This window comes from Pagrus pagrus (assembly GCF_965226575.1).
Source record: "Pagrus pagrus genome assembly, chromosome: 15".
In the NCBI taxonomy this organism is placed as follows: Eukaryota; Metazoa; Chordata; class Actinopteri; order Spariformes; family Sparidae; genus Pagrus; species Pagrus pagrus.
In genome coordinates this window covers 24,663,362-24,686,355 of record NC_140199.1, presented here as the reverse complement: position 1 = coordinate 24,686,355, position 22,994 = coordinate 24,663,362, and the positions used below count along the sequence as shown (strand labels likewise).

At 41.6% G+C, this 22,994-nt stretch overlaps 3 protein-coding genes and 1 long non-coding RNA gene across 4 annotated transcripts; 3 read left to right on the top strand and 1 right to left on the bottom strand.

The window, feature by feature from the left end:
* The first annotated feature begins 7,584 nt into the window (after positions 1-7,584).
* slc18a3a (solute carrier family 18 member 3a) lies at positions 7,585-10,150 on the top strand. Its single transcript, XM_084375140.1, has one exon. The coding sequence runs from the start codon at positions 8,042-8,044 to the stop codon at positions 9,593-9,595; it is 1,554 nt and encodes a 517-aa protein (XP_084231266.1). The 5' UTR covers positions 7,585-8,041; the 3' UTR covers positions 9,596-10,150.
* Positions 10,151-10,963: 813 nt separating this feature from the next.
* Positions 10,964-20,610, top strand: chata (choline O-acetyltransferase a). The gene is made up of 15 exons (XM_084375254.1): positions 10,964-11,034; positions 11,313-11,398; positions 11,754-11,945; positions 12,367-12,485; positions 13,917-13,970; positions 14,074-14,254; positions 15,207-15,384; positions 15,465-15,634; positions 16,709-16,809; positions 16,924-17,052; positions 17,139-17,261; positions 17,354-17,495; positions 17,698-17,760; positions 17,848-17,985; positions 19,272-20,610. Exons 2-15 carry the CDS (start codon positions 11,351-11,353, stop codon positions 19,695-19,697), a joined length of 2,064 nt encoding a protein of 687 aa, XP_084231380.1. The 5' UTR covers positions 10,964-11,034; positions 11,313-11,350; the 3' UTR covers positions 19,698-20,610.
* On the bottom strand, positions 19,369-22,176 carry LOC311270405. The gene is made up of 3 exons (XR_014624256.1): positions 22,088-22,176; positions 19,569-19,671; positions 19,369-19,454 (listed from the first exon to the last, which is right to left on the bottom strand). It is a non-coding gene; the product is annotated as an uncharacterized lncRNA (long non-coding RNA).
* On the top strand, positions 22,038-22,653 carry cUnh10orf53 (chromosome Un C10orf53 homolog). Its single transcript, XM_084375255.1, has 3 exons — positions 22,038-22,144; positions 22,222-22,341; positions 22,482-22,653. The coding sequence occupies exons 1-3, from the start codon at positions 22,051-22,053 to the stop codon at positions 22,544-22,546; spliced, it is 279 nt and encodes a 92-aa protein (XP_084231381.1). The 5' UTR covers positions 22,038-22,050; the 3' UTR covers positions 22,547-22,653.
* Positions 22,654-22,994: the final 341 nt, after the last annotated feature.

The following is a 22,994-nucleotide window of genomic DNA, read 5'->3' as shown; positions in this document are numbered from 1 at the left end:
GAATCACCATATTTAGCAGAATCAGACAGTGAGGAGACAGCTCCAAATCCACCTCAGGGTGCGAATACGAGGTGAGCTGTCAGTCTGCTGCCTCTGATCGACCACACTTTACTCCATTAGCGATCTTGACTGTCAGATGTAAAGCTGGTTATATAACCCCGACCCCATAAGACCGCACATACACACAGATACACACAAACACCAGCACCCGTCCTTGTTGAGCAGCCACAGGACAATCAATGGTAAAGCTGAACACAGCTGCTCTTTCAATCAATCCATTGAACTTGAGAAATCACACCATTTGTACTCAGCGTGATTTTCATAAAAACAAATGAACTTGTTACAATATTGTGTGCACATTTGATCTAAAGACAGCAATCAAATACACACTTAACACATAACATATTAGAAATAAAACATATTTGTTTTGAAGAAACAGTATTTTTACAGGATTAGTGTTTCAGTGTAATCTGGATTAAAGGGGAGCTGTGCGTCACTGCTCTTTAGAAATCGCTGTTTTAATTCATTAAACCATTCACTTTGATCAGTACAGGGTGGACAATACTGTGACCCCTTCACACTATTTACACTCTGACTAGAAAAAATGCTCTGCTGGTGTCGTTTTTGAGTCTGCCCAAACATATGTGGAATCAGACTCACTCTTATCCATTTGATTTCAGTGTTTGTTGCCCTTAAATAAGCATAAGGTTTCCCTACCATGCTGCTGATAAACTGAAACTAAAGGTGACATATCTGTGTTCCTGCAGAGAGGTTATGTTCACATGCAGGTCTCCTCTTTTATCAATTTTAAAAGTCAGCATCGCTCGCAGCTGCACTATGCTTTGATTAAATGAATGGATTTCACACATGGGGATGATGTTGAGTTTAATCTATTCAGCTCCATGGATTATCCTATCAATCAACTTTTCTTGTTTTTCAAATGCAGTGTAAATGAAGCACCAACTGAAGGATATATATGTCATTCTGTATTGCTTTCAATTTCCAGCTGTGCTGAGTTGCTTGAATTTCCATACAGGACATTCATATTACACTGCTCTGTAATCCATTACATTTGACTGATGACAGAACTGGTTTCTTTACAATGTCTATTTGTACATTAGCATGATGAACGCTTATAAAAACTGTATCCCAGTTTTCAAGTAATCTACAGCCATGCTACTGGCTCTGTGAAGCTGTGGCACAGCACTGCTTTGAGCTGAATGCTAACACTAGCATGCTTACACAGACACAAGGATAGACGTGCTGTTTACCAAGCAATGTTTCCCATGTTCACCATATTATTTTAGCATGCTAACATCTTAGTTAGCAATAAACATAAAGTACAACTGAAAGGAAAGGTCATATTTTTTTTGCAGGTATATGGTCATTTAACTCACTACAAGGATGTTTAACTGGGTATGAAACAGTCTCAGTGTGATACTGTACCTTCGATATGACCGTCAGCGAGAAGGCTGAATATTTCTGTATCATGAAACTAGTTCGTAACCATCTCTCACCTCTCACCATCATCATCCTTTGTCCAAGCATGAAATATCCCCCCAAACTGCAGATTTTACAGATTTTACAGATTTTTCTCTTCACAATGAAAACTTGTACATGTTGTCTTTCGTTCTTTGCTCAGTACATTCTTCTTTTTATTTTCCCTGACAGAAACGATATTTCTGTTCACATTGATTGAGTGCTTTTACTTTGCCCTGCTAACATTTGATTACTGTGATTGATGATTCTTATCTCATAGTTAAGTGTTATCCTACTTAGTATTGCTGAATTTATTTAAGTAGAGAACCTCAGTAGGCCTCCCACCCCTATAGACTACAGCTGGAATGCAACCTTTGTTCAAACTTTGATGGTCTGATAATAGAGGAATTCACCTTTAAACTCAAAGTCCTCGAACATATCTCTCTCCCGCCTCAACTGCAGCAGGAAACGTATTGCTATTCTATCAATGTTTGCTCAGTCTATATTTACAGATTCCAGCCTATTGAAAAATAACTTCATATCGTAATCATTCAGTCCGACAGGGTTATTTTTGTGCATTTGGCTGCAGTTTCATGGGATTTTGTATGGCTGTGAGAAATTAATACTTTGGCGACTGCACAAGATTACGTGGTGATCTTGAATCTCCTGAGCTACTTTCAAATCAGATCAGGGCAGAATCACTGGGAAAACAGCAAAAAAATGTTGATCCTCGACCACAGCCAATCCAGTTCTGAGGACAGTGCTGGCTCTGCTCTCAGACACAGTCAAGAGGGCACTGAACTAAAAACAGATTGATTTCCCTGGAAAAAGAGGTGACTGGCAAAACAAGTAAACAAAGTTTGACATGAGTGAACACAGACTCTTTGTGTTTGTTTATCTGTGACTGAGAGAGAGAGAGAGAGAGAGAGATCGAGCACAGCGGTCTCTTGGGTGAACCAGAAGCCGATGCAGAGTTCCAGCCCTTCATGACTCTACTTAAGCTTTCCAGTTACAGTATGTTCACTGAGGGAAATAAATGTGATTATCAAAGCTGTTCCCTTGCGAATGTGACGTAACACTCCATCTAAAAATAAAACAGAAAAATTTTGAGCCCCTTTTTGGTCCGATTCCTAACATATATGGCCTGGATTGAGCCCGTCTACGTCAAAAACAAAAGCCGCAGGAGGGGAACGACTGGCTGGATTTTCTCTGATTCGTTTCAGAGACACTAAAAAAAATGAGCAGTGTCTTTCATTGCATTCAACTCACGACAACCTCAGTAATATTCATCTAGACTGACATGCATACTTATCATACAATATAGCACTTTCAGACCATCCAACAAGAAAAATAATGATTTAATCAGTTTTAAACTTTTACTTGTTTTCCTTGTTGTGTGTTCTTTCTACATATTGATACATCCTTGATGAAAGGCAGACTTGGGACAAACTAAAGAAATCTGTAATATTCAATGTCCAGGTGTTACATACAGGCCAAACATGGAACCACATCCTCTTCAAGTGAAAAAGTCTCATCAGAAGAGTTAATATCCCAAAATATCTCAGCCGAAGAGCGATGTGTTACATTGACAGGCATTTCTTTGAAGCCATTATTATTCTTCTATCTGAATCTGTATGATCTTATTGAACAGAGTGTCACGGTTAAGACCACCTGTAACACACATTAAAGGTGCAATGTGGGAGAATTTTAGTCAAAAACATTCAAAGAATTAACTAAAATTAACAAACGAATGTGAGGAAACAACAGTTTGGACATTATATACTGTGTTGTACAGATGTCTACTGAAGTTAGCATGCTAACCAGCTAGCCCTGGCCTGTTATGGTCCAAAGTTCCTGCGCTTGCGATGTAAACACCAGCAGTCCAGGTACTAGCTGCATGGCTAACAAAGCTAACTAGCTAACAGCAGCTGCAGTAAGCAGTAAGCAGTAGTTAGCGGTTATTCTAGTAATATGATGCTCCCTATTGTTGATGAAGGTTCTCAGTCATGCAGGTCATGGTGATTCCAAGTGCTGTATCGTAGGCAGCTGGACTTGTTTCAGTGTCTTGAAGACCTATCACCTCTCATCCAAGAGGCTTTTAACCTCTGTGTGGGTCACAGAGTCCTTAAGGACAGGTGTGAGCTCTGAGATGCCCCCTATTGTTTGGAGTATGAACTAGACAGGTGGCCAATTATGTGTTATATTAAAAAAAAAAAGTGTTTTGCAGTGTTTTTGTATGTTGTGATCTCTGGTTTTATTTTACAGTAATTGTTTCTGTTTTTTTGGTGATCAGTGTTGGTTTATGTTATTTCCATGTTTTGATGGATGAATAAATTGAATCTTTGTGGCTGTAGTCTTGCATTCCTGTTCTCTGTACCAGGTTGTGTCTTGTTACAGTGAGGCCTGCACAGGTCCCTGTCTTCTACACCTCTGATTTACTTGTATGCTACGAAGCATCCAGACACCTCAGGTCACCTGGGACCCAAACAAGTCCAACAGGACTTTAAAAAAAAGAAAGCAAGGTGGAGCAGCTTTTAGTTGCTGTGCTCCCTACCTGTGGAACAAGCTTCCTGAACACCTGAGGTCTGTGAAAACTGTCAGCTCATTTAAATCAGGGCTTAAACATTATGTTTACCATGGCTTTTCAATAAATTAGACACATTTGGAGCTCCCTTGAGTCTCAATGGTTGACTTTTGTTCCTTTACTTGCCCCTTGTTGCTGACTGAGAGTTTGCACTCAAGGGGACCCTAAAAAATGTATATTTATGTATATTTATGTTACACTAAATTAGGTTTGTTTGTGTTTGTTTGCTTACCTCTCTCTCTATTTGTTGATTTTTGTAAAATACTCATTGAAGTCCCTACAACGAAGCAATCTGAAAAAAGAGAATTTTTGTCAATAAAGCTCATAAGTAGACAAGAATTAGGTTGTTTTGTACATTTTTTTGTATCATTTCCTTCTGTTTCTCTTCCTTCCCCTTTCTTGTTCTTTGACCTGTTCCTCTACCTATTTTATTTTTAAATCAAACCACATCCCCTTATAGCTCCCTGACACACACACTCACACCTACACACACAGGAATCCTACACACAGGCTACCCGGCAACATACATGTTGTCTGTTTATTTGTTTTTGTTTGTTTGTTTGTTTGTTTTTGCTGTTGCTATTGTCTGTCCTCAATGTTTGCTCTCTCTTGACGTGCTAATCGTCATAAATTCTAGTGTATCATATTGCATCTCGGCTTGTCCTACTTGTTATGTATTGCTTCACTAAATAAAAAAGAAAACAAAAATGTATATTTAGGTTCCACTAAATCATGCTGTTTGTTTGGACACTGTCATATTGTGACAATGTATGAAAAGTTGGAAATCAGAAAAGTAGTCCTTTGACTGCTCCTCAGTGAAAATGTGTGGGGACATGAGGACATCTACTGGCTGAAAAAGGACACATGACACCAAAGAGAAAACCAACAGGGAAATTCTTCTGACTGTTAAAGTGACATGACTGAAACTGAAGATGTCGACAAACATCTGGCTGATGAATGGATAATGAAGGAAGGATTAAATATTTAGAGGGAACCTGAGAGAGTCCACTTTTCAGGTTTCAAGGGTTCCTTACCACTTTATTCTCCCTCCACTAGATGTCAACACTGCTCTGTCTCTTGTTTCAGGTCTAATCATCAGTCTGGAGAGCACTGAAAGAGCTGACTAACCAATTAGTGTTATTATCCGAAGAGTTACTTGTTCAGAAAACAAGAAGGAGCAGCTAGGGGCAAGAAATATTCAATAAAATAGAGAGTAAACAGTTTCCAGTGTTCATAATTAAAAATTAAAATCTAACACGTGTTAATATCTTGAAACAATGCCTAAAAAGACAGATGAGTCCAGCATGATCAATGATTCAAGAAAAGTCTCTAAAGCTGTTCATCATCTGCCATCAGTGGATTGCTTCCACTCACTAAGTATTGGTGACAGCTGCCGAAGCTTTCCAGCACCAGTAGATGGCAGTGTCGAGCTGTATTTAAACTCTCAGTTCACCAGTGGCGGAAGAAGAACTCAGATATTTGACACAAGTGAAAGTACTAATAACACAGAGTAGAAATACTCTGTTGCAAGTCCTGCATTTAAAATCTTACATATGTTATTTGTATCAAAAAGGAATTAAAGTTAAAAAAAAGATAAAAGTTTTCTTGTGGCCTGTTTCAGAATGATATCTTTTATATTGCTGTCTTATAATTATTGATCACTGAGCAGCGCTCATGTTGCAGCTGCTGATTTAACTGCTTCATGTACTGACAGGAGGCTTCGTCCAGAATAACACAACATCATTTATTAGTTGGTTACATTTCGTATAAATAACTGGAATCTGTAAAGTAAATAAAGCTGTCAGATAAATGAAGTGGTAGGCTACAGTATGTCCCTCAAAGTAACTTAAGATGGAGAGTACATGTGAGTTAAGTAAATGTAATCCGTTACATTCCACCTCTGCCTTTCACTCATCTGTATCGGTTGAAAGCGGAACAAATATGATCTCTTATCATTTTTCATTCAGTAAGACAGTAATAGTAAACTGACAGGTGTAACTGCAACGATATGAAGTTACAGTTAACGTCTGCAAGATTATTACAGAGGCTGTAAAAGAAAATAAATGCGCAATAGAACAAACTTTAAAGAAAAGTAACAGGAAGGTGTGGGTAAAGCAGTGTTGTAAAAAGTACCGGGAAGTCTTACTCGAGTAAAAGTGAAGATATCGTGTTTAAATATTACTTTGGTAAAAGTCACCTATATGAATAGTACTTGAGGAAAGTGTCTGATATTAAACGTGCTCATGTATCAAAAGTAATTTTCTAACAATAAATTGACATAAGTATCAAAAGTAGAATAATAGGTATTTTATTTATTTATTTATGTTTAAACATATGCAGTACCATGGGTTTATCGATTATCAGCAGGGCTGATTACTGGATCCGATATTCAACATTTTTATGATTATCCAAATTTAATCCGATTCCTGATACAATGAATCAATTTAAAATGCGAAACTTTTGTTCTGATGCAGCACGCAATCTGCAAAGTACCTGGTAACTAAATACTGGTAATAATCAAATAAATGAGGTGGAGAAAAAGTACAATATGTGCCTCCAAAATGTGGTGAAGTGGAGGTATAAAGGAGCAGAAAATGGAAATACTCAAGGTACAAGTATCTCAAAACTGTTCTTAAGTGTAGTTGAGTAGATGCACTTAGTTACATTCGATCTCTGGGCTGAAGTCCAATATTTTAATGATAAGGAGATGATGAGGATGAAGTGTTTTCAGTTAAATTCCTGTTTTACTCAGATCTTTCAGATCTGGATGGTTCAAAAACAGAGTGACAGTGCTGAGATATTACATATCACACACACACACACACACACACACACACACACACACACACACGCATGCACGCAGGGAGAGAGAGAGAGAGATCATTCAGTGTTTTGCTCAGCTACTCTTCAGCCCTGTGTGGATGGATGCGGAGGCTTAAACTCACTTCGGCCCAGTGATGTCAGATAAAACACCAACATCTTACTTTAAAACAACAGGGACAGGAACAGGAACAGGGGAAACTTTGATAGCAATAAAACAGGAAATTTCAATTTCATCACTTCACCTCCTCTCAGGGACACTTTGAGTGGAGCTGTCCACTGTAGCGTGGTGCTGAATCACTTCTACTCCTCACAAATCTGCGTGTATCTTCTTTATGTCGCTGCTGAGCTCAGTCCATGCCAGAGGAACACATTACAAGAGTTTTAGAGAATTAAGGATATCAATATGTCTTTAATAGATAATAATCAAGTTTCTGCTAAGTGTATTTTAAAACTGAGGAGGTTTAAATATGTGGAGCAAGCATCTTCAGCTCCGTCTTGGAGCATCTGACTGGACAGCAGCAGTGCGCACTCGGGGGTTTTGCATTCAATTAGCATAAAAGATCTTGTGGAGAGCAGCAGGACTGTGCGTCACAGCCAGCGGAGATGGGAGGGGGGAGGGGGACACCTATGGGAGTCAACAAACTGCAGTGTGTATTCCTTCCACGGCCGACAAAAACCAGTCGAGTTGATGTGGAATGATGACTTAGCTCACAGCGTTACAGGTGACTGGAGACAGCTGTGAGCGTCTGGGAGCCGGAGCGCACGGACCTAAAGCAGCCAGTTGCGCTGATGGAGCCGGCACTGTGAGCTGGAGGTGAATCCCCCAACCTGTGAGTGAGGACCGGGACCAGTAGCGCGTCACCTGAATGACGGGATATGAGACAATGAAGCAACTAGGGACGGCGGGGATAAAACGTGTCCGAGTCACGGGAGTGGAAAAGCGCGTGCGATGACGGACGGCGCGAGGGACGGAGAAGAGGTAAAGCAGAGGAAAGTTATCTAGCTCATTAGCGGGGCTCCCGGTGTTGGAAAAGAAACCGAAATAAAAGCCAGAACAGATGTGCCACGCGTGCGTAATTCTATAAACAAATCAACTGGGGGAAGCCGATTTTCTTTTTTCCAAAGACGAGACTTGAGCCAGAGGGGAAGAAAATCATGGAGCCAGAGGGGAGCACAGAGGGACACGCCACTAATTTGGCTCAATCTGCCGCCTCCAAACTGTCCCAGATGAGCGAAAGAACTAAACAACTGGTAGTCCAAGACCCAGACCGGCAGAAACGGATTATTCTGGTAATAGTCTGTACAGCACTTTTATTAGACAACATGCTTTACATGGTAATTGTGCCAATTATACCCGATTACCTCGAAGGGCTACAGAAAGCAGCGGATCGTGCCGAAGCCGCTGTGCCGCACACCAACTATACCAACAGCACCATCCACAAACTACCCAAGGGCAACTTCGACCTGCAGATCGGTGTCCTCTTCGCCTCCAAGGCCATCCTGCAGCTCCTGGTGAACCCGCTGAGTGGCACGTTCATAGACCGGGTCGGGTATGATATCCCACTCTTCATCGGCCTCAACGTCATGTTTCTCTCCACTCTTATCTTTGCCTTCGCTGAGAACTACGCGACCCTGTTCCTGGCGCGCAGCATGCAGGGCCTCGGCTCGGCTTTCGCGGACACCTCAGGGATCGCTCTGATCGCGGACAGGTACACTGTGGACACGGAGAGGAGCAAGGCGCTGGGTATCGCCTTGGCTTTCATTTCTTTTGGGAGTCTCGTGGCGCCCCCCTTTGGAGGTGTCCTCTATCAGTTCGCAGGGAAGCGCGTGCCCTTCCTGATCCTGGCCGTTATCTGCCTCGCTGATGGTATTTTGTGCCTGACGGTGTTGAAACCCTTCTCCAACCGAGAGAGAGAAAACATGCCGGTGGGCACCCCCATGTATAAACTGATGATTGATCCTTACATAGCTGTCGTGGCTGGTGCTCTGACCATCTGTAACATCCCTCTCGCCTTCCTCGAGCCCACTATCGCCAACTGGATGGAGGAGACCATGCATGCCAGCCAGTGGGAGATCGGCATGACATGGTTCCCTGCCTTCTTCCCTCATGTCTTAGGTGTGTATCTCACTGTCAAATTAGCAGCCAAGTACCCTCACCTCCAGTGGTTTTACGGGGCTATAGGCATGGTGTTCATAGGGGCCAGCTCCTGCACTGTGCCAGCCTGTAAAAACTTTGGAGAGCTCATGATCCCGCTGTGCGGAATCTGTTTCGGCATCGCCTTCGTGGACACGGCGCTCCTGCCAACACTGGGTTTCCTGGTGGATGTGCGCCACGTGTCAGTGTATGGCAGCGTGTACGCCATCGCAGACATCTCCTACTGCGTGGCCTACGCCCTGGGGCCCGTGGCGGCTGGACAGATAGTGCACGACCTGGGCTTTGTTCAGCTCAACTTGGGCATGGGCCTCGCCAATGTACTTTACGCACCGGCGCTCCTTCTCCTGAAGAACGTGACGCAGATGAAGCCCTCGTTCTCCGAGAGAAACATGCTCCTGGAGGATGGCCCGACAGGACTGTATGACACGATTAAGATGGAGCAACGGGAGAAGAAGAGGAAGGGTTTGTGCACAACGATCGACGAGAACGGCATTGAAACCTTCGCGCAGCGGTCTCACTCAGAGGAGGAATCCTCAGGAGGAGAGTACGCGTAAAAGACTTACAACTGAGTGTCAAACTATCAAAGTGCCCATGTAGAGTTGTGTGCATCCAGCCCGATCCAATCAATTGCATAACACGATTAGGATTGTGTAACAACATAAATAATTTACCGCTTCTGGTGACAGTCCCTCCGGGTATTGTCAAATCAAGTAGCTTCACGCTTTTTGCAGTAGAAAAGGCGCTTGCTGGCGTTTGTTCATCTTAAAGTGAGAGTATTGTGAACGATTTGTTGAGATAAATGTCTACTCATCCACAGTATTTATCACTGTATCAGAAACTGACTCATATCGTATTCAGGGATTATGTGTAAATGTATTTTAACAAAAGAGAAAAAGTAATGTATATGCGTCTCTCAGTGTAATCTGTATTCTTTTTTTTGCCACAGTTGTGCTGCTAAACTCAATATGCAATACTGTGTGTCACACTGCAGTGTTAGAAAGATACAAGAGGTGGACGCGAGCTGAGATCTGCGTCTTTGTGTCTGTTTATTTTTATTTATCATTTTTGGATGATGGTGTACTTCCGGAATGCAAAGCCTCGTTGTATGATCTGCGACTGTACATACATGTATATTCATGTACATAATTAAATCAATATTATGTGACTGAAGCTGTCTTTGGAAATCATTTATTTAGGCAAGTAATGAAATTATTTATTGCGGTGTGTGACCAATTTCTTTGCAAACAAAACACACACAAAAAAGAAACTGAATTCAAAAATGCTGGTTACGCTTGTCAAACACTTCTGGATTTATGCCTGTGAATCAAATTAATTGAACAAACAAATATTAAACTTATGAAGGCCCACACTGAGGTAGTTTGTGTTCCTTATGAAAAGCCAAAAGTGAATAATTTAGTCAGTTTTAGAGAATTTAAAATAATACATTTTGGAACAAATAGAACAATAATTTCATGTAGGATCTTGGGGTTGTTATTGTGTGTAAAATCAACAGCGCTTTTCTCCAAAATGCAAATCTCTGCATCTAATATTAAACGCCAATTAAGCCAGCCAGACGCGCTGAGGTGGAAGCAATGTATGCGCCTCAAACTGCTCGACGAGAAGTGGTTGAGAATTCAGAAAAGAGGAAAGTCCGTCCTGATTGTTCCCCGGCTGAGCGTGTGGCGCATCCGAGGCGGTGAGCCGGTGTGTAAATAAGGTGGGCTGAAGATGTCCAAGTGCCAAATAAACTTCTCGGCGAATGGCAGCGCTTCTGGGAGGAGCCTGCGCGGCCGCCGGGTGGGTGAGGTACCCCCCCTTCTCAGCATCTCTCCTGAGCCAGCGAGGGAGTTGTGCTCTTGCCATGTTGGGGATTGAAAGATGCTCAAAATGAAAAAAGGAGCAAAGAAGTGAAATTTAACGAGAAATTCAGCCAGGAGTGGATTCAGGTGTAGATGGATAACAAGGGGACGAGTGGGATTGTTTGTTCTTTCTGGTGAGTAAAACATTTCTTTTCCTTTTTATGTGCTGGTTTATTTTCAGTTAAGTAGATTTATTTGTGTTATTTGTGGCAGCATGTCGACACCAAAAGCGCAGGTTTGTGAGACAACTTTAAAAAAAGATGCTGCATCCAAAAAGTGCGCATTCTTCTGTCTGCGTCGACACAATTTATTAACTGATCAGCATTTGTCTTCCTGATCTCAGATTGTCACAGTTATTTCAAAGAGCTTTGTCTTGCCGGAACTTGACTTGGTGTTTGATTTGTGGACACAGAGTCTCAGCCTGCTCGACTGCCGCTCCGCACCGCCAACATGCCAGTTCTGGATCAAGAGCCCTCCAAAGATTTAGGGGGCGGAGATGTAAATATCTTGACTTATGTTTGAATGCAATGTGCATGAGGGAAATAATGTTTTTGCAATCAATCGTCAAATTAAAGGATATTAAAAAGATCAAGTAACTTTTTTATAAATCAAATAGGAATTCATGAGAGATTTTGAGGAATAAATGATATGCTGAAACATTTCTCTGAGTCAAGTGAAGTGCGTAATCTACATTTTCTTGTAGTTGTTCTCAGTGAAAAAGTACAGTTTAATTATTTTAGTCAACACATTTTCTTGATAAATTGATGCAGCATAATGCATGTGTCAGGGAATTTAAATTCAGAGGAAAACTTTGTGTTTTTCTGAGTTTTTCCATCCCCCCCACACTGCTCAGGGTCTTCCTAAGCTGCCGCTCCCGGCCCTGAAAGACACCCTGGACATGTACCTGAGGTGTATGAAGCACCTGCTCACTGAAGAACAGTTCAACGAGACCCAAAATGTAGTGAAGCAGTTTGGAGCCCCTGGAGGGGTGGGGGAGCTACTGCAGAGCAAACTCGTGGAGAGGAGGGAGAACAAGGCCAACTGGGTAAATAACAGATACGCCATAATGATGTGCAAGACATTTCAGATCCCACATGATGCATTATTACATGTAACTGACTGCAGAAGAACTCTTCAGTAAAGGGCCAACCAGTAATTTTTTGACTTTTTTATAAATTTGGTGTATAAGTGATGTATGTAACTAAAGATTTTGTTTTTATATGAAAAAATAAATCACCATTAATCACATTATAGACCTGGTTTACACTAGTGTTTGTAATTATTGCAGATGTAAATGAATGGAAAACATTTACAGACCTATAGCGTTGGTCTGTGCAGACTTTCAAGCTGACAATCACGTCCAACTTTGTGTCTCCTTCACTCAGTGCTTCCCCTTTATTCACTATTAGTTCACTATTGCTACAGATTGTGCCTTTAATCAAATCCCCCTGTATTTCCTACTGTAGGTGTATGACTACTGGCTGAATGACATGTACCTGAACAACAGACTGGCTCTTCCCGTCAACTCCAGCCCTGCAATGGTCTTCCCGCAGCAGAACTTCAGAGCTCCCATCGACTCTTTACGGTACGAGACCAACGAGTCATGAGAGGAACCACAACAAGACAGGACAAATAAATTGTCATGCAGTCGTGGATGTGATTGTGTTTCAAGAATGAACCATCCTGTAAAAGAACAAGCTGCCATGCATTTAAAAAAATCAGACAGTTGCCACCTGACAAGCCATTTTTGATTATTACACCATGAAGACCTGAGGAATGACAGTGAACTTAATAAATTACTCAGAGGCAGGCTTTGATCGATTACAGCAAATTGAACACTTCTTCACTACACGTTGACAGATGGGGTCATTACCCAGAACACCTTGAGGGCTGAGAGGCCAGGCCACTGCTGGTGGCAAGGTTAATAGACAATGAAGGCCGTGGTTTGGTTCACATGGTATTGATCAGGGACCGGCCCCTTAACCAGATGATTTACATATAGCATTTATACCGGGCAGATAGGCTTACACTTGTGTTTGTGGGGTTAGGTGTTGTTGTGGGAGAGGAGCCAGATATATACTGTATTACATTCTGGTTACATGTGTGTTTCCTGCTATTTTGAGTGAAATGGATGGTGCAACAGTGTGAAAGTAGATGAGGAGAGTTTGGGAGAAGTCACCTGACCTTTTCACTGTTATATTTAAAAACACAGTAGCTAAAGACCTAAAATGCAAAGGAGGAACATGATTCCTTCAGTTCCTAAAAGGAAAGCCCTCTTACCACGTGCAACAGTGGTCCATGAGCTGATGTATCATTAATCAACCAATCAAGGCTCCTACATGTATTTGTAAAAGCTAATTTTGACGTTTTCCAGTGATCAAAATTCATTAAATCTATGTAAAAAGAAATTTGCTTAATCTTGTATGCATAACACTGGCAACATACCCCAAAGACCCCCTCATTATTATTTGTAAAAAAGTTTTTAAGTGCATTTTGTACAGGATGGTTTAATGTGTGTAGAAGAGGGTTAAAGGAGCACTATGTCGTTTTGGAGAACAAATTCAAATCCAGAATGTTTACAATATTGATGGGTATTTATTTTTTCCATAACTGAATAAACAAGGTGTTCGCAGAGGAAAATAAGGTCCCAGAACACTGTTTGAAGCTAGAAAGGTGGCAGGGTCCGCCACATATAAACAGTAAAACAGTATGAAATGATGTTGTCCTAAATTCCTGTTGGCATTAAAAAATCAGTCAATGAAGATCTTTCTCTTCTGATTAAAATTTCTGCTCCAAAACTACATAGTGCACCTTTAAGAGTTAAACAACAACACAGCCATATGTAGGGAATTATAACCTCAAATATAGAGTGTGTGTGTGTGTGTGTGTGTGTGTGTGTGTGTGTGTGTGTGTGTGTGTGTGTGTGTGTGTGTGTGTGTGTGTGTGTGAAAAGTGTGACAAAGTACAATATGTGTGTCTTTCGGGAAGTATTTTAAGTGTAGGTTTTCTTTCCCAGGTTTGCTGCACACTTAGTCTCTGGAGTTTTGGAGTACAAGACTCTTCTTGATTCGTAAGTTATGAACATGAGAGATCCTATCAATCCAGAAGTATCTCTACTTATAGCTCATGTGTAAATAAAAGGCCTGACAAGTCAAGTGTGTGTCCTCGTGTAGACGTTCCCTCCCTGTGGACTACGCCCGGGGCCAGCTGGCTGGAACCCCTCTGTGCATGGAGCAGTACTATCGCCTCTTCACTTCCTATCGCCTACCGGGGCCCGAGAGGGACACACTGGTGGCTCAGGAGAGCAGCGTGATGCCAGAACCTGAACACATCATTGTGGCTTGTAAAAACCAGGTGAGACACAGTATAAAAAAACACACACACATCCCGCATTCTTAGACTAGACTTTTTCTGTCGTCATCGGTGGAGTTTGACAATACAAACCCAACTCAGGGTCCACTTGCGAGCTTTTTCTGAAGATCAGGAAGGAACTTTCATGCTTAATGTTTGAGCTAACACACATGAGAAGTCCTAAAAATGCCATGGAGGAATTCAGAATAGATCACCTCACAATTAGAGCTGCAACCATTAAGTTGAGCAATTAATTGAATACATTTTTAAGTAAAAAGAGGTCATAATTCTCTGATTCCAGCTTCTTAAATGTGAATATGTTCTGGTTTCTTTACTACTCCATGACAGGAAACTGAATATCTTTGGGTTGTGGACAAAGGAAGATAAATTGAGGACATCATCTTGGGATTTGGGAAACACTGATTTTCACCATTTTTCAGACATTTCTGTAGATCAACCAAGTAATTGGGAATGCAATTGACAAATTAAATGAAAAATGAAAAAAATAGTTAGTTGCAGCCATTCCCGCAATAGACAGACAACAATGTTGACAGTGACAGTTTCACTCAGAGTAACAATTAGACTATACATCGTGTCCCCGTCACAGCAGAACATATGGATCATCACTCACTCTCATGGTGAACAGGTTCTGTTGCCACAATGCTAGCATATCTCCTAATGAGTGATTAACAGCCACAGCCCCTGACAAGTGCTCTCTGTTGAGTTAATTATCTATAACATGTGACATTTGCGCAACAGCCAGAAACCTTCAGCAGTGCCACAACGGTGTCCATAGAAAAGGTACTTGAATACGTAAAACTCCGTCAGAAATTGATCTTACTAATGAGACGCTTGTGAAAACACATTCTAGTTGTCCTCATGTGTCCCTGTCTTTAAGATACAATGCCCCTGTGTGCTTTGAAACAGTTTGTGACAAATCTGAACCTCTGTCCAGTTCTTTGTGCTGGATGTGGTGATCAACTTCCGCCGCCTGAACGAAAGAGACCTGCTGACTCAGCTGGACAAGATCGCCAGGATGGCTGCCAGCGAAGAGGAACAGCTCCCACCTATCGGCATCCTCACATCAGACGGGCGGACTGAGTGGGCCGAGTCTCGTAGAGTGCTGATGAGAGGTAAGCCTTGAGTCAGGTAGATCACCATGTTTGCTATTTGTCCCCCCTAATTGACTTTTCTTCTTCGTGTTATCCTCTAGAGTCTACTAACAGGGACTCTCTGGACATGATCGAGCGCTGTATGTGTCTGGTCTGTCTCGATGACGCCACTGGGCCTGAGCTGAGTGACACCACACGGGCCATGTTGATGCTGCACGGCGGAGGAGTGGCCAAGAACGGGGGCAATCGCTGGTACGACAAGCCCATGCAGGTTAGTGAGCACACTTTAATGTTCTCTAAGGAGAGGAAAGACTGAAGTGAGAATGAGAGCAATCTAGAAGAAGGGATGCTGCTACTTGTAAGATCAATTTACCTCCTTTACTAGAGTGGCACACAGTCGAGGACATACGTCCGCCAAGTCCCAACATGTCCCATTTCATTCAATCGTCATCTGAAACATGGTGGACAAAGTAAACATTGGGTTGATGGTAAGAAACCTCTACGTTTTGGCTCACATATAATCTGTAATATAGTATTTCAGGTTGTAACTGTTAAACGCTCTGAGCCATAAAATGCAAAACAACTTATTTTTGGCATCCTTGGTGCTCCCACATTCTGACTTGATGCACAAGAACACCAAATTCAGAAGAATGACCTCCCAACTTGGGAAGTGGGACCATTCGAGGAGCAAGTGAATGCAGCACAAGATCACCAGATCTAGCATCTGCATCAAACTGTATTCACTCACAGGTACCAGCCACCTAAATGCACCAGATATTTTCAAAATCCATGCATCATTTCCTGAGAAAATTAACAAAAGTGTCAACAAAAAAACCCACCCTGCCTCGCAATGAAAAAGAAGGTGAGAAAAAGTTTATGGATCCATTCTTTTATCCGGATCCGCACCAAAAATTAATGAAGTCTATTCTGGGCCAAGATCCACCCTCCATCCAAGTTTCATGGAAATCTGTTCAGTAGTTTTTGTGTAATCCTGCTGACAAACCAACTCAGACAAAAGGCATGCTCATCTCTCAAAGAGAGATGCCTGTGGTTCTAATCAGCCAATCCCATGACAAATTTAGAATTTACATTTAAAGATACTCGGATGGAGAGTGGACATTCCCATTGGATTACAAGCCTGATCCTAGAGAGCCGGAGGCTTCTTCTGTAAGTTATTTCTTCTCTGCAGGGTGTAACATGTGGATGAAATGTATATGAAGATGTATGCATGTAGATGCAGTACGTTGCAGAATGTTCAAGTAAAGTGATGAAACTGTGACTGCAACATAATGGAGCATCTAAGTTTGGCTCGGGGAAATCTCACTGAGTAGCGTGTCTGTGTCAGTTTGTCGTAGGAGCTGACGGCTGCTGTGGAGTCGTGTGTGAACACTCAGCGTTTGAAGGAATTGTCCTCGTGCAGTGCACAGAGTATCTACTCAAATACATGTAAGAAATGGAAGGACAAAATGTGTTTGTGATACTTGCTGGCATATGCTTAGAAAATCCAAGTAAGACTATTAAGAAAATGCATAATGATATAATATTCCCATGTGGCATCAGGATTGGCAGCCCGTCGAAGCTGGTCAGGGCTGCCAGTGTGAGCGAGCTGCCTGCTCCACGCAGACTCCGCTGGAAATGCACTCCAGAGATCCACAAACTCCTCGCCTCCTCTGCTGACAAACTACAGAGGTCTGGCTGTACTCTGGTTTCTGCACAATCGAAACGAATGATTAAATTCTTTCAGCTCATGGCAGGATTTATTCTTATCTGCTCAGGGTGGTGAAAAATCTGGACATGAACGTCCACAAGTTCTACGACTACGGGAAAGAGTTCATCAAGAAGCAGAAAATGAGTCCAGACGCCTACATCCAGGTTGCCCTGCAGCTAGCCTACTACCGGTAAGAGAAAGATCAATAACAGGATTCTAATACATCATCACATTAACTCAGGGCTCCGAGCTACAAGGCTCTCTGTGTGTGTGTTGTTCCAGATGTCACGGCAGACCTGTGTCGACCTACGAGAGCGCCTCCATACGGCGTTTTCGGGAAGGCAGAGTGGACAACATCCGCTCAGCCACGCCAGAAGCTCTGGCCTTTGTCAAAGCGATGAGTGATGGAGGACTGAGCACAAGCGTGAGATGTTTTAGTCACACTGTCCGATTTAAACAAATGCTGCTGCAGAGAAAAAAACTCAGTTTGAATAATGTAATCAGATTGTCAGTTCGATTTTATGACTTCAGTCTGTGTTGATGTACTCCACCATGACAAACTATGCTTACTGTAAATGAATAGATTGAACAGTCTAGCATTGATTCTCTGTTGTTGGTTTCTGCAGGATACAGAAAAGATGGAGATGTTACGAGGTGCCATAAATGCGCAGACAAAGTATACCATTCTGGTAATATACTCTAATGTCCTCCAGATTTCTGAGAAACTTTGCTTTTCAAAGAAAACACAATAACATGTATTCACTCTTCCTCTCCAGGCTATAACAGGGATGGCAATAGACAATCACTTACTGGGACTACGTGAAATTGCTCATGAGCTGAAGATGGAGAGGCCAGAAATATTCAAAGATGAAGCCCATCTCATCTGTAATCAGTTCATTCTCTCTACGAGTCAGGTACAGTCATCATTAAACTGAAGCTATACTTGATCAGAAATGTGTTAAAGGGACACTCCACCCATTTTTGCACAATAATTTTTGGTTGGTCACATAGGCAGCTCAGCAGTGAGCTTTATAAAGATGGAAAACGTAACGTCAGTGACGTCATCAGGGTTTTCTTGGCTTGTGCTTGAGCTTTTCTAACGGAAAGCCTGAGCTATAAACTGGAGGAGGCTGGTTTGAAAGAAGTCTCTGCTATTGGTGGAAAAGAATATGTGCATAGATCAGTATTTGGAAAAATAAGTCAAAATGAGTTTATCAGCATATCAAATATCTGCAAATATACAATACTGTGCATCCCTTCACATTATCAATTCATCTGCAGATTACTATGTCGATTTTTGGATTAACCATTTGAACTATAATATCAGAAAACAATGAAAGTGGAGCAAATGGCTCATTATACAGGGTTTCAGTTATAATCTGAGCTTTTGGGGGTCTCTGAAATATAATTAACATTATGGGCTGAGATAAATGAATAAATAAAGGTCTAACAGGAGTGCTTTCTGAGAGAGAAAGAAAGAGAGACGTCACTTTGCAGAAGCTCCTGCCACATTCATCTTCTCTTCTGAACTGTCCAAGTGTTCAGCAGCATCACATTGAGTAGCAAAGTGTGGTTCTTTTGGAAAATATGTTCCTTTTAGCGTATTTGTGTCATTGACAAAAACACATTATTTGTGATTGAAATAATGGCTGCAGGTAATGTATTAGCAACCCCATAAAAAACCCCAATAACACAAGGTCATGTCATCAAATGTCTCACTTTGTCTGACCTGAATCCTAAAATACTCAAAAACAAGAAAAAGTTCACATTTTTAAAATTGTTTCTTGAAAAGTGATTATCAAATCATCAAAAGTTTTTAATTAACTCGTTGATTAATTGTTGCAGCTGTGACTGAAAGACACAACTGAGTTGCATCATGGGAAGTGTAGAATATAGCATTTTCTGAGCTTGACACGCAACTTTTAACGTGCACTTCAAGCGTGTACCTGTCTGTTTCCACTGTATAGTGTCTCTGTACAGAGGAAACTGAACAGGTGGCAACAGAAATTGAGAGATGTTTTGAATAAAATGCCACCTGGTTATTTTAGTCAAAACTGCAATTTAGGTTTTGTTTATATAACTGTCAGACATCAAGATTTAAGACACACTTACATCTCAATAGTCTAAATCGTTCCACCCACAGCAGTATCTAAACACAGTAATAAAACTGTCAGCACTGAAAGATCCGCTCTTCCCTCAGGTTCCTACTACTGTGGAGATGTTCTGCTGCTACGGACCCGTGCTTCCGAACGGATATGGAGCGTGTTACAACCCGCAGTCAGACCACATTATCTTCTCCGTGTCCAGTTTCCGCGAGAGCTCGGAGACATGTTCAGCAGAATTTGTGAAGTGTCTGGTGCAGGGACTCCTGGACATGAGGGACCTGTGCAATAAATGTAACGGCAATGTCAAAGTGCAAAGACAGGGCCAAACGCTGGAGACGCACACACAGACAGACACAAACTGGCAAAGCAAAACACAGCAGAGAGCGGCTGACCTGACCAAGAATCAGCAATCACTGCCACAGGTTCTAGTGAAGACACCGGACCAGACTACAATGGAGGCTCAAACCCAGACTTCATCACAGGGGGAGGCACAAGCTTTGAAGAACGGGAGTAAATCATAAGAAACCGTCAGTGAGAATAGTGGTGGAGGGATTTTAAGTGCAGCAAACTGCTCCTCTTGAGTCATTCACTGTAACTGTGATACAAAATGTTACGTAAACCTGTCCTCGTATTGTAAAATGTATCAAGTGCCGATGATAATCGACTTATTCTTAGAGAATATTAGAGGTGTTTCGTTATTATAACGGATGTTGTCAGAAAAAATTATCCTATATAAAGCTGTAATTCAAATATCTCACAAAATGGTACGTATGTAGGTGAAAATTCAAGCCATTTTTTTTCACTAAATTGAGATGAATCAGCCAAAGAAAGGAGTAAATGTATTGTTTGTAACGACCAGCGCTGCAGTTAAGGATGGCGGGAAATGTGAAGATTCATTCTCCCGTTTCTGTGTCTGCATTTTTTTTTTTTTTCACATTCTGTGTGTGAAGCCTGTCAGTCAGCTTGACAGAGCACATGTAGTCTGTGATAAATGGCTGATGTCAACTTGCAAATCGCATGCTGCTATCTGATTTTCTGAATATTACAAGTGGGCTACATTGTGAACTAGAATATTCTATGCAATACCATTTTGTGTTGTGTCTATTGTACCAACAACACTTTTGGTATTACTCAAACGTCTAAACGTCCGTGTCCTTTTATCAAATCATGTTGTTAACTGTACTGTGATCCGTACACTGGGACTCATACTGTGCTTGTGTACATAGGAAACAATAAGAAACTGGCAAAGATTTTAAAGAGATGTTGTTTAGTTTATCAAAGAATGTTACGTGTGATCAAACGTGTGCATTTGTAAATCTATGAGCAGAATATATGAATTAAGTTATTTATTTTTGTATGATGTAATCTAATGTTATAGGGTGTAAATGTTAAAAAGTAAGGATATGAAACTTACTAACCAGAGGTGATCACTGTGTTTATGACTGTCCTTGTATTTATGAAATAAATTATTGTATTTATGGAATACTGTTGAAGATTAAAAGAAACTAAAATCAAACTAAGACTCGTGTTCATTTTGCACTAGTAGATGCACAGTTTGAAAAATTCTGCTGTTTTATGAAAAATGAAATGAAAATATTTTTTTTTAAATTTATTTTAAAAAACAATGTACAATGTACATTGATCAACCTTACTGCACATGGACCCAGTGATTTGACATAATGTAACTAAATACTGTACTTTAGTACAATTTTGAAGTAGTTTTTTCAATTTTCTGCAACTTTATACTTCCCACTTGACTACATTTTGTCGGCAAATATTGTACTTTTTAATCCACTAAATTTATTTGATTACTTTAGTAACTAGGTACTTTGCAGAATACATGCTACATCAGAGCCAACAAGTCCATTTGTAATTCATTTTTATCCACAATCAGATTGAAAAAACACTGATTCAGATGATCAGAAAAAAGCTGAATAACAGGGGTTTGTTTATTCAGAAATGTACACAAATGTATGACTTTACTGCTTCTAGGGGAGCTGGCACCCCACTGGCTTCCACATAACTTGAACCCTGACTTTATCCTAAAACACAGGATAATGTCATGAAATGTCTCACTTTGTCTGACCAACATGTGATATCCTTACTTCTACTCAAGCAGGACTTTTGGCTACTTTTTACAACACTGCACTTGCCACTGTATGCCAAAAGGCCATTTCAACCGAACTGGAATCATGACAAACTCTTGGAAGATTTGTTTTATTACAATTTATATTATGACAGAGTAAATCATATTACAGTATCTCATTCGTGATATGTGGTACCAGGGGCGAGGCCAGGGGGGAAAGGTTAGGACGATTCCAAGGGCCCGGCACTGACAGGGGGCCCTTTGAGGGGCTAATAATATTATTATCTATCTTGAACATTTTAATCTGTCATGGGGCCCAAGATTTCTGGCAGCGCCCCTGTGTGGTACTGTGGAGTCCAATTCATAATAAAATCTCTTGAATGTTTGTGCTTCTGAGTCTAAATCATAACAAATTATCAGACACCTTTTCATTAAGAGGAATTATCTGAAATCTGGTAAAACTTCAATTCCACTTCAATTCAAAGTTTTATTGCCAAAGTCATTGTGTATCTGTTAATACATATAGCCTCACATTTGACTTATTATAATGAGACATTCATAAATGTGTTTTTGGTGAGAAGTATCAGCCTCAGTCATTTTGCCTTAACAACTTATTCATGAATAAATCTAATGAAGTGTAGCAGATGACACTACTGACACATTTGGGAGGAGGCTGAGTTAGCAACAGTGTGTGTGTGTGTGTGTGTGTGTGTGTGTGTGTGTGTGTGTGTGTGTGTGTGTGTGTGTGTTTGTGTGTGTGACAGTAACCCAGGCGACCACAACAAACAATGCCAAACAACGCGCGGGTCACACTCTGCTACGGACCTTATGAATCCAACGGAGTCGTGGGACACCGGACCTTCCGCCTGCAGGGTCTCCAGGGTATGTTCCTCTTCGCACACGGTCCACTTTGTCTGTGTTGATGTCAGGTGAGGTCAAACTGTCCAACGTGTCCGCAGCCGCCCTGAGAGCGCGCGGGCACCAGTGCGTCCTGGAGGAAACGCGTGAGAGGAACGTGGTGGAGCTCGTGGTCAACGGGGAGGTCGTCTTCAGCTGCGATATCAAGCAGCTGCAGTTTGGTGAGCGTGTGTGTGTGTGTGTGTGTGTGTGTGTGTGTGTGTGTGTGTGTGTGTGTGTGTGTGTGTGTGTGTTGCGTTGTTCTGAGTGATGTTAAGCAGAATCGGAGCCAGGCAACCTGTTCATGTTCATGTCCCTGCAGGTGGAGATGGACAGCTGGACCCTGTGTGCAGAGAAGCCGTTGCTGCTGTGGAGAAGGCTTACTGAAGAAAACAGGAACGTGCCACTGAGCCTTTACATAAAAACACCCATCATTTGCTTTTTTACTCATCCAGCAATCCATCATAGTTTATTAAAACTGCATTTAATTTGTATATTCATGTACTTTGTGCTGCTGCATGACCTAGAATGTGTGCTGTTGGTAATCAGACAGTAGGTCTACATTATTGCAAATTCTCACATTCACTGTGTGTTAATTTGTGTTGGTAGTTCGTTTAGGTCAGTAGGACAAACAGGAAGCTGTTGTGACAGGAAACGTCACAAACCGGCTGGTTCTTGCACGGCCCAGGTGATTGTGATTAAAAACCGCCCAGAACATGAGTGGTACCCTTTCACGGAGGATCAGTGAAATAGGTGAAGCGAGATGTCTGTACAGAGCCCAAAGGAAACTAAAAGACAACACTCACCCCAGCCACACTCTGGTCACCCTGCTGCT

Bases quoted from the DNA above. Each gene is read 5' to 3' on its own strand.
- slc18a3a (XM_084375140.1), top strand. From the start codon at position 8,042: ATGGAGCCAGAGGGGAGCACAGAGGGACACGCCACTAATTTGGCTCAA.
- chata (XM_084375254.1), top strand. From the start codon at position 11,351: ATGCCAGTTCTGGATCAAGAGCCCTCCAAAGATTTAGGGGGCGGAGAT. The intron at 11,399-11,753 runs GTAAATATCTTG...CACACTGCTCAG, and splicing joins AAGATTTAGGGGGCGGAGAT to GGTCTTCCTAAGCTGCCGCT. The intron at 14,255-15,206 runs GTGAGACACAGT...ACCTCTGTCCAG, and splicing joins TTGTGGCTTGTAAAAACCAG to TTCTTTGTGCTGGATGTGGT.
- cUnh10orf53 (XM_084375255.1), top strand. From the start codon at position 22,051: ATGCCAAACAACGCGCGGGTCACACTCTGCTACGGACCTTATGAATCC. The intron at 22,145-22,221 runs GTATGTTCCTCT...ACGTGTCCGCAG, and splicing joins CCGCCTGCAGGGTCTCCAGG to CCGCCCTGAGAGCGCGCGGG. The intron at 22,342-22,481 runs GTGAGCGTGTGT...ATGTCCCTGCAG, and splicing joins TATCAAGCAGCTGCAGTTTG to GTGGAGATGGACAGCTGGAC.